This window comes from Anas platyrhynchos, chromosome 22 (genome assembly GCF_047663525.1).
Source record: "Anas platyrhynchos isolate ZD024472 breed Pekin duck chromosome 22, IASCAAS_PekinDuck_T2T, whole genome shotgun sequence".
Classification (NCBI taxonomy): domain Eukaryota; kingdom Metazoa; phylum Chordata; class Aves; order Anseriformes; family Anatidae; genus Anas; species Anas platyrhynchos.
Window position 1 is genome coordinate 1375309 of NC_092608.1, and position 9892 is coordinate 1385200.

Genomic DNA, 9892 nt, shown 5'->3' on the forward strand with positions numbered 1-9892 from the left:
AGGCATTGTTGCAGCATTTCCTGGAGGCACGGGACTTGAAATGAGCATCCTCGGCCAAAAGGACAGTGCTGGCGGCACCCGGAGCCGCGGGTACTTACGGTACAGGCAGCCGGCATCGCCTGCGAGCTGGGACCACCCTGGGCAGCACCTGTACGCCGTCCGGTACCGCACCTCGTACACCTGCCTGTAGCCCGTGTAGTACACGGTCCTGAAACAGAGCAAACATGGCCCGGACAGCGTTAATTCCTGCAGAACCAGGGGTGCAGGCAACAGGGGTCGTAGCTCTGGCTGGGGCAGGAGAGTGGGGATTGATCTGGAACATAAATAAATAAAAGCGACACTTTTCTTCCCCCTCCCGGAATTCTGCTGTTGTGTGTATGCGAAAACTGAAACAGAGATAAAACTTTTGAAGCTGAATTTTAAAAAGCTTCCTTGGCAGAACATGAAAACTGCTCCACCAAAGCAAACCAGACAAACAACAACAAGTATTTGGCACAGCAGATGTGCTGTACATGTCCACCCAAAATATTTATCCTAACTCGTTCTCCTTGTTTGGTTTTGTCTGAATGTTGCTACAAACAGAGCGAAACAAGGGTGAACCACGGATTCCCGCGAAGGAAACCTTCAGCTCCCCGTCTGTGCCAACCAGCATATGGAAGCACAGCTGAGGAAAACGACAGCAGATACCAATTTTTGTACAAGCTGTCGACAAATTACGAAGGCAATGCTCGTGTTCCAGAAGCAAAGAGAAAGAATAATATCGACCACAGCATTCTTCTATCCTCAACAATTCCCTTGTTTCCTATTTAAATCAGGAGGAAGTGGGTAAAGGAACATCTTCCTCAGCTCTGCTGTGCTACCTACGAGAACACTTGTAGGTAGATTTAGGTCAAGAGGGCTGAAAGAAAAAAATTTTCTTCAGTTTTCTTCCAGGAGAAAAATATGATAAACCACAGGCTCTCTAAAACCAGTCCCTGTCAGAAATAAGGAATACGAGAAACAAAGGCAAATGCCCTCGTGGTGACATGGAGTCTTTTTTGTTCTGTCTCTCGTGGGACAGGGAGCTGGGTTATCTGGTGTGCAGGATGGGAATTTTCTCACCCTTTCAGGTCTAAGGGACCCGGTGAGGCCGCAGAGCTCAGGACGAGCCCTGGGCTGCTTTGTGCCCCCGGCAGCACCCGAACAACCTCCACGGCCTGGGTGAGCGCCACTTGGCACGGCCACCCCCGGGGGTTCTCAAGGAACTGCAAATATTTTGACAACCCCGACTGCCTGCGGGTATCTGGATGCTGTGGGCTGGAAAGAACCGCAGAGCAGATAAAGTATCGTCGACGTTTCTGTTTTCCTCCGTGTTTTCAGGAGTCCCTGGCACAGACAGAGTTGAATGAGCCAGAACTAATGGAACCCAGGCTTAAAAGCTCCTGCTGTGTCCTGCTGCTGGGAAATCCACTTCCAGCCCCCAGGGACAGCGCCGTCACCCCCCAGTTCGGTTACCGGGGACTAAGCAAAGTCACCGCCTGCTGTCAGCTCGCTGGGGAAGGCTGCACAACCGGCAGCAGAAGCATCGCTTTGCCAGGAGCCCCCAAAAGCACAGCCCAGGAGCTTCCCAGAGCCGAGGGACAGGGAGCAAAATCTCTCCTGGGGCAGCTTGGCTGCAATCCCTTTTATTCTCCTTGCTTTTAAAACTCCACGGCCAAACCTCGCTCCGCCTTGCAGCACCTCCAGGCTTCACCTCCCTGCTTCTGGCAGGGACCGAGTTTTAGCACGGGGCTGCTCTGGTATTTATAATGAAGCACAATACAGGGTTTTTTCCTTTCAGCTCCTTGATTTACAGTGTCAAAAACGCACATTAAAGGACTAAAGGGACGGCTGGGACTGAAGAGCTCCCAGCCTTTGAAGTGGCAGCAGCCCAGGCACCTATCATTTCAAAGTCCTCTCTTAAACACAGCCAAAAGCCGGACTCTGTTCGCTCCCTTCCTCCTGCTGCACAGATATCATCACCGAGGTAATTACCAGCAATTACAGGTTAGGAAGAATTCCTGAATTCGAGACTTAAAAGCTGTCTCTAGTCCAAGACGCTTCTTTGAAATCATTCCTGTGATATTATAAAGGCCTGTAGCTGCTTAGCGAGGCCAGGAAAGCAGGTGGAGGGCAGGGGGAGGTGGGGGACACGGCCATTTGGCTGCCGTGGAGGGACGGAAAGGCGATGGGTCACACTGCTGCACATCTCCTCCCCCTGCAGCCCCTTCTTGCCTCCCAGCTCAGAAACGAAACCCCAATTACCTGAACAACCGCAGCAATTTGCTGCTCAGCTTTCGGCTGCGGGGGCTGAAGCACGGCTTTGTGGAGCCTGGCAGCGGCTGCCCAACGGGCTCCTCTCCGGCACGGATAAACGCAGCCACGCCACCCTCCCACGGCACCAGCACGAGCTCCTCGGTGGTATTACAACCGAGCAGCACGACGCTACGGCACGAGGACGCGATGGCAGAGCACCTACCTGCGCTCGTAGCCCGTGCACCAGCTCCGTCCCGCGCAGTCCTGCCTCCACACCCTGACCGTGCGGGCGTGCGCCCGGGCGCAGGGCTCCCGGCGCCCCACCAGCGCCAGCTCCGGCTCCGCGCAGACGTGTGGCCTGGCACAGAGAGACTGGAGTTCACAGCTGGCATCTCACTGCCCCGGGACACTCGGTGACACTGCTGCAGCCAGCCTGGAAACGCCCCTGGGACCCCGGCACGTTCCCCTTGGCTGTCCCCTCCCTTTGCTGGTACCTACACGCCTCGCCCCTGAGCCCTCTGCGTCTCCAAAACCATGGCAGCAGCGATGCTTGGTGCAATTTGTCCCAGTGAAGGAGGGTTTTGTGTCCCCAAAGAGCGGGTCTGTGTGCCACAGGCATCGTCAGCGGTGCCCATGGGAAGGGGCAGCACTTCCAGCTGCTGGCATTTTCTTTTCTCTGATGCTTTGGCACACAGCTCGTCTCCAGTGCCTCGTCCAAGAATCCTAAAAGTGCTTGTCAAAGCAGAGGCACAAAATCCCTTACATGGGGGGAAAAAGCCGTGCCAAAGCTGCTGGAAAGGACCCTGCTCCTGCTTTCCTAAACCCAAATGTCCAAAACCTTGGGGGGAGCAGCTTGCCATGACAGCACCATGCAACGCTGGGCTCGTTTACCAAAGGAATGAGAGCAACCCCTGCATCCAGAGATCATCTGCTGGCAGGGGACCAAGCTCGCGAGGAAGTTTTCCAAAGAAGCTAAATGATTAACACCCAACTGGAACTGTAAAATTCAATTAAAAAGAAAGGACTACGTGCTCCTGGAGTAATGGGAAAAGGGGGGGAAAGAAGCACCGAGGAGACACAAAGTGCAATAAAACAGCAGCTCTGTGAGGAAAGGTCAAACTATTTGCACAATAATCGCCTCTTGTGCTCACACAATAGCAACACTTCAGTCAAAGACAGTGAATTACCTTCTACAGGCAGGGACTGTGCAGACTTTTAAGTTTCTTTTAACTATAAATTCATTTGGTACTGGATTAAGAACCATGAAACAACCCTCCCCAAGCCCTCCCTGCACCTCCCTTCCCCCTTGATTTTAAAATCTTGCATTTAGCCTCCGCTTGGCAGTCCCCTGCCCTACAAATCCCCTCGGGATCTACTCACATGTAGGGTTGGAGTTTGGTCCCAGAAGCAAGCGAGGATATTCGCAGCGCCAGGATGAGGGACAGGGCGAGCGCAGGAGGCTCCATGGCTCCGGCTCCTCTCTGCTCCCCAGGTGCCACCAGTGGGAGCTCGGAGACCTCGCGGGCACCTGGAGCACACGGGCAGGTCCTCGTTCCTCGACGGGCGATGCTCTCCGGCACGCAGGGATCCCTGCTGGGCTCCGCTGGGTGGATTTATCACTCCTGGAGGCTTCCTCCTGTCGGGTCGGGCTCAGCACGGTTCCCCCGTCCGTGGGACGTGGTCAGGACGCAGCTCGCCGCTGGGCTGCTGCCAGAACCAAACCTGGCTCCTCGCACCCGTCTGCTCGCAGCGAGGAGCGTGGGGCTGGCTGCTCCTTCTGGCCTCTGCTTCCCGGCAAGGTGCAAAGCCCCGGGGGTTCGCTGGGGCCGGGTCCCATCCAGCAGCGAAGCCCCATGGGGGTTTTGCTGCTCTGTGCTCCCGTGCCACGCGGCCAGGCAGCGTGTACCCAGCACCCAGCAGGGGATGGATGAAGCGGGGAGCTCCCCGGGGTGTCCCCCAGGCACCAAACCCCGAGGGCTGCCCCAGCAGCAGGCGGTGAGCTCGCTCAGCCCACCTGCGGGGCCACGGCCATCCTGCCTTCCCTCCTCGCTGCCCCGGAGACGGAGCCAGCAGCCCCCCGGCGTTTCCACCGAGCAGCCAAACTTCCCTCCTGCTTTCCCAGGTCCAGCTCCTCTGGCTCACACGCTCTCCTTTCTCCTCTCGCTGACAGCCTCAAATCCCTCCCACCAGAGGAGGGGGAACCCTGCGGGACGCTGTGGGTTTGTTTCCCCGACAGCCCCTTTGCACTACTACCAAGGGCAACTTCTATCCACACCATCCCAAAGCCCTTTCCAGCCCATCTAAGGCATCCTGCAAAGATTCATTCCTTCTACACACTCCAACAGAAAAAAACCCTGCTCTCTCCCCAAGGGAGTCGGGCTCTGTGTGCGGGGCTCACGGGGAAGGCGCAGCAGAGCGCCACGTCGGGCTGGCAGCGGGGAACCCGAGTTCTGAGAAACACCCGCACAGAGGAGAGCTGTGACAGCCCTTAGGAAGGTTTTATTAATAAATAACGTATTTCGGTGAGAGGTTTTGTAGTCTCAGTGGTTTCGCTGCTGTAAGCCAGCCCCGCGGTGCCCTCCGAAGCCCCTTCTCCAGGCGAGGTTTGCTGTCCCCCTGTCCCCCCGTGCTCATGGGAGCGAGGGCTGCGGGCAGGAGGGCGCGGAGCGGAGGCAGCGCACTCAGAGGGGGTGCCTGGAGCCCGGCACCGCCTGCGGGGTCAGGTCGGGGTGGCTCCAGCCCCGTGCCACCCCCAGCACGGCCGCCTGCCGCAGGTGTCACCCCCTGGCTGGGTGCAGCAGGGAGGCAGCGGGGCTCTAAAAAGAGCGGAGAAAATACCCGCAATAAGGACAGAGGCTGGGGAAATACAAACGTGAACTTGCCAGTGGTTCCCCCCCATCATTTCACCTCTGCTGCCGGGGCTCCAGCTTGCGGCTGCCCTTTGCTGTGCCTCTGGGCAGTGGGGTCACGGCCACAATCTGCGCCCCTGCCCCGTGTCCTCAGCACCAGCAGCGGGCGAGGGCCTGGGCTGGTGCAAACCCTGCTCGGTGACACCACTGCCAGTGCGGCCACCCCAAACCCTACCCCTACCCCAAACATAAACAAAAAGCAAAACCTGAACCCAAGGCCAGACATGAAGCTGAACCCTAACCCTAAACCTAACCTGAATACTAGCCCTAAACGTAAACCTAAGCCAAACATTAACCCTAAATCTAACCCAAACCTTAACCCTTCTAACCCAAACTCTAACCTGAACCAAAACCCTAATGCTAAATATAACCCTAAATCTAATGCTAACCCTAAATCTAATCCCTGACCCTAAATCTAATCCTAAATCTAACCTCTGACCCTAAATCCAACCCCACCCTTAAATCTAAACCCCTAACAGTAACCCTAAATCCAACCCCAACCCTAAATCTAACTGCTAATCCTAAACCTAAATCTAATCCCAACACTAAATCTAACCCTAAAACTAACCCTTGACCCTAAATCTAACCCTAACCCTAAATCTAACCCCTGACCCTAACCCTAAATCTAACCCTAACCCTAACCCCAACCCTAAATCTAAACCTAACCCTAACCCTAACCCCAACCCTAACCCTAACCCCAACTCCAACCCCAACCCTAAATCTAACCCCTGACCCTAAATCCAACCCCAACCCCAAATCCAACCCTAACCCTAACCCTCCCCCAAGCCCCGCCCCCTCCCCGGCTCCCTCCCCTCCGCCCCGCCCCCTGGTGGCCCGGCCCCGCCCCTCCCCGCCATGTTGGCGCTGGGCGATGCCGCGGGCGGCCCCCCGGGGGGCTGCGGCCCCGCGGCCGTGCTGGGGGTGGCGGCCCCGGTGCCGCTGTCCCCCCGCGGGCCCCCGGCGCCCCCGGCCCGGCAGAGCCTGCGGCCGCTCCCCGTGCGCACCGCCACCCGCCGCGGCCGCCTGCGGGACTTCTTCGTGTTCCGGGTAGGGCCCGGCCCCGGCTCCCACCCCCCCCTTTCCCGAATTTCCCCAAATTTCGTCCCCTCTCGCCTCACCGTTGCTCTCTCTCCCCGCAGCCCGGAGCCGTGGAGCAGGCGGTGGGGGAGATCCGCGCCGTGCTGACACCCGCCGAGGACGGGGAGGTGCAGAGCGTGTGGCTGCTGGCGGAGTAAGGGGGCTGGGGGGGGGAAATGGGGGGTAAAAGGGGGCTGAGGGGGGGCGATGGGGTACAGGGGCCCCCGCCGGTGAGCGGAGCTGAACGGGGGGGGACGGAATGTGAGGGGCTGGGGGCCAGGCAGGAGCTGCTGCTGGCTGCAGGCAGCCCACAGCCCCGAAATCCCAGCCCCCAGACCCCGTTTCTGAGCCCCCAGAGCCGAAATCCCAGCCCCCTACCCTCATTTCCTGGCCCCAATTTCCCCACTGCAGGCAGCAGCCGGCTCCAGGCTGCACCCACGGCACACCTCGGGGCAGCAGGGAGTGTGCCCTGGCACCCAGAGAGGCTCTGTGCAGCCCCGGGCTGTAATTCACCATGGCACCACGAGAATAATCGTGGGCTCATCAGCTTTACGTCTCCATTCCTGGTGAAACGACGTTTGTTAATTTTTGTAAGACAGTCAAAGCGGTAAGAATAAGCTCTAGTAGGTGTCAAGTTTGAATGCTGATTTCATCGCCCTCAGAGTGAAAGTAGGAGCAGCTGTAGATGCCCTGAGGATGAAATTGTCTCAGCTGTTCAAGAAGGTAGGGTGGAAAAACATGCAGGGAAAGGTAAGATCTTGTGTTAAACATGAGGAAACTGACGATTTGGGTGTGCTGATGCGCTTCCAGATGAAAACATTGTCACAGCACAGTTACAGAAGACTGTTTCTCTACCCTGTCCTTGCACAAATGCAGTTATTGATTTAGTAAATGTGGCAACACCAAGCAACGTGGCAACAGCCAAGAAGACCCCTAAGGCTCCTTCTCGTTACCTTCCCAGAATTGACCACTGGAACAACGAGAAGGAGCGACTTGTGCTCATCACAGACCGGTCCCTTCTGGTCTGTAAATACGACTTCATCAGCCTGCAGTGCCAGCACGTGACGAGGATCTCACTCAACGCAGTTGATACCATCTCTGTAGGAGAGTTTGAGTTCCCACCTAAATCTCTGAACAAGTAAGTTGATGCAGCAATGTTGTAGCATTACCCTAAGTAGTGTGTCTGACAACCTGTGGTTTTAAACATTGGGCACCTTTTGAGAATTCTTCCTCTTGCTTCTGTTAACTCGTTGACTTCATTTACAGTTACTGAAACTTCATTGGAAGATCAGAGTAGCTGCGGTCTTGCTTGGACACTTACTAGTTGCATTAAAAGCGAGTTGCTCCAGGACAAGACCAGCAGGTGTGGGAGAAGTTCATTGCTGTTAGATAACGCAGTGAGCAGCAGCAGCACCGGAGCATTATTAGAAAGCCAGGAGTACAGGTCAGGTCATACCGAAGTGTAGGTCACTACAGACAATATGGCTTAGGCTTTGTGTCCTAGATGTCTCATCAGCTCTACCTTTTTGCACTTAGCTGAACGTCTCTAAGTGTTTCAGGGATGGAATTATTTAATGTTTAATTATTTTATCACTTTCCTAGAGAAAAGCGTATTACCAAACAGTTTAGCTGCCAGTTTTAAGTAGGACTCTTTCAGAAGGTACGCCTCTAATTAAACTCACTGCAAAGACTAAAAGAATTCTGTGTCAATTCTGCTGTCCTCCACATCAGGCGAGAAGGCGTTGGGGTTCGCATTCAGTGGGACAAGCAAAGCCGTGCCTCCTTCATCAGCCGATGGAACCCGTGGTCCACAAGCGTCCCGTACGCCACCTTCACTGAACATCCCATGGCAGATGCTGATGAGAAGATCACATCCCTCTGCCTAGTAAGGAAATCGCCTTTCCTATTCTAGATGGCTTCTTGGTATCATAGGCTGGATACTACTTAGATTAGTTTGAAAAGACACAGCAGGTAAATCGAACAGAAGCAGATAAATTAAAGACAAAACTTAGAGCTGCAAGCTGTCTCCCCATTCTCCGTATTAAATGTCAGAAAGTAAAGGTTATGACATGCAAGGTTAATCACAACTACAGCTTTAGTGTTAATGCTTTCAACTTCAACATCAGCAGCTCTTTGCCTGTGAAAGCTTAACACTTTTTAAAACAATGGAAGAACATCTTGGTGTTTTTTTTTTCTTTCAGTTGGAAGACTTTAAAACCCAGCTAATTCAAGCTGTGAAGAAGGCCCACAAGGAGTGTCCATTGCCAGGAAGGGCTAACGGTGTGCTAGTGCTGGAGCGTCCTCTCCTGATCGAAACCTACCTGGGATTGATGTCCTTCATCAACAACGAAGCCAAACTCGGCTACTCCATGACAAGAGGCAAAATTGGATTTTAAAATTCATTGCATTTAATCTTTTCAAGGGAAGGTGATTTTATATCAGTCTCCTGGGGAGAGTGCACACTGTGGCAGAATATTTGATAATCAAAGGGGAAAAGTTACAGGAACAAAAGGGGGTGGTTGTAGAACTAATCAGTCCCAGGAAGCCCTGGTTGTGGTTGTTAAGGAAATCACTAGAATGCACAAGCCAGCTTAACCTGAAGTGGACACAAGGTGGTGTCACTCTCATATTCTGTATCTAATTTACAGGTCTTACTGGGTCTTACACAGGGCCAGGGAGCAGTCGTTACTTCCTCTTCCACTTCTAACTACATGTTCTTCCCTGTTAATTCCATGCGATTGATTTCTGCTGCACTCTACAGATCTCCAAGGCACTGCAGCACGTTCATGCCATATTAGTGCCCTATACAGTGTCAAATCATGTGGCGTGCTTGTGACTGTTTAAAGCGGTATTAGTGCCTCAGTTACAGTAATCTTAGTATTTTGATTAATGCCTGTTAAGAATGTTGAAAGCTGTGTCAGTCATTCTTTAGCAAAACAGTCAGCAAGTTTTGTTAAGCTGCACTGCCACATCTGCTCAGAAGCAGAGCAGTGTACACGAACCTTTACTTTGTAAACTGATGGGTATGGCTGAATGTATTAACTTTTTGTAAAAATAGTTCCTTCTTAATTGAGTCTAACTTGGCAGTTTATGTTTTCTTGCTGCAACCATAGAATAAAGACTATCTTGAGAGTGTTGCCAAAAGCCTCAAACACATTTGCCTTCAAAGTTATTATTTACAGGAACAGTTTTATAACTTAAAGTAATTCTACTTTGATTAGATTTATATTTTGTAATTTTTCCTAAATTTACTGTGGTTTGGGACAGCAGCAGTACAGGACTTCCTAATACCTAAGACCTAATCTAATGTCAGTCTTGATTTATTCAGTCTTGCACTTACCCTCTCTAGTACTGCTTTTCAGGAGCAAGAGATACTAAAACTAGAATTACTCCTGTGGTTACTGTAACAAGCTTTGCCATTGCGTAGGACCTTCTATACGCTGCTCTATCAGAGCATTTGTCTGCATAACTGCAATACTGAGTAAGTGCTGTAGTGGTATTTTCTTGAACTTAAAGTAGATGTGGATTTCTGAAATTTATATAAAGCTGAAATCATGCTGCATGCCCCTCTCAATGCATTTTCTAAGGTATCTATTTATTTTATCTTGCAATAAAGTTAAATGCCAACTAAA

General features: G+C 53.0%; 2 protein-coding genes across 2 annotated transcripts in view; one reads left to right on the forward strand and one right to left on the reverse strand.

Moving 5' to 3' along the window:
* Window positions 1-4434, reverse strand: part of MEGF6 (multiple EGF like domains 6) — a 72615-nt gene extending 68181 nt beyond the window's left edge. The window contains exons 1-3 of the mRNA XM_038166496.2: window positions 3655-4434; window positions 2498-2632; window positions 99-208 (exon numbers count right to left, since the gene is read on the reverse strand). Of these exons, the coding sequence (XP_038022424.2) occupies window positions 99-208; window positions 2498-2632; window positions 3655-3740 (331 nt within the window). The 5' untranslated portion in view covers window positions 3741-4434. The remainder of the gene's footprint in view (window positions 1-98; window positions 209-2497; window positions 2633-3654) is intronic.
* A 1567-nt stretch (window positions 4435-6001) lies between these two features.
* TPRG1L (tumor protein p63 regulated 1 like) lies at window positions 6002-9892 on the forward strand. Its single transcript, XM_027443414.3, has 5 exons — window positions 6002-6230; window positions 6323-6414; window positions 7222-7398; window positions 7992-8145; window positions 8462-9892. The coding sequence occupies exons 1-5, from the start codon at window positions 6039-6041 to the stop codon at window positions 8654-8656; spliced, it is 810 nt and encodes a 269-aa protein (XP_027299215.3). The 5' UTR covers window positions 6002-6038; the 3' UTR covers window positions 8657-9892.

Bases quoted from the DNA above. Each gene is read 5' to 3' on its own strand.
- TPRG1L (XM_027443414.3), top strand. From the start codon at position 6,039: ATGTTGGCGCTGGGCGATGCCGCGGGCGGCCCCCCGGGGGGCTGCGGC. The intron at 6,415-7,221 runs GTAAGGGGGCTG...TTACCTTCCCAG, and splicing joins AGCGTGTGGCTGCTGGCGGA to AATTGACCACTGGAACAACG. The intron at 7,399-7,991 runs GTAAGTTGATGC...CCTCCACATCAG, and splicing joins CCACCTAAATCTCTGAACAA to GCGAGAAGGCGTTGGGGTTC.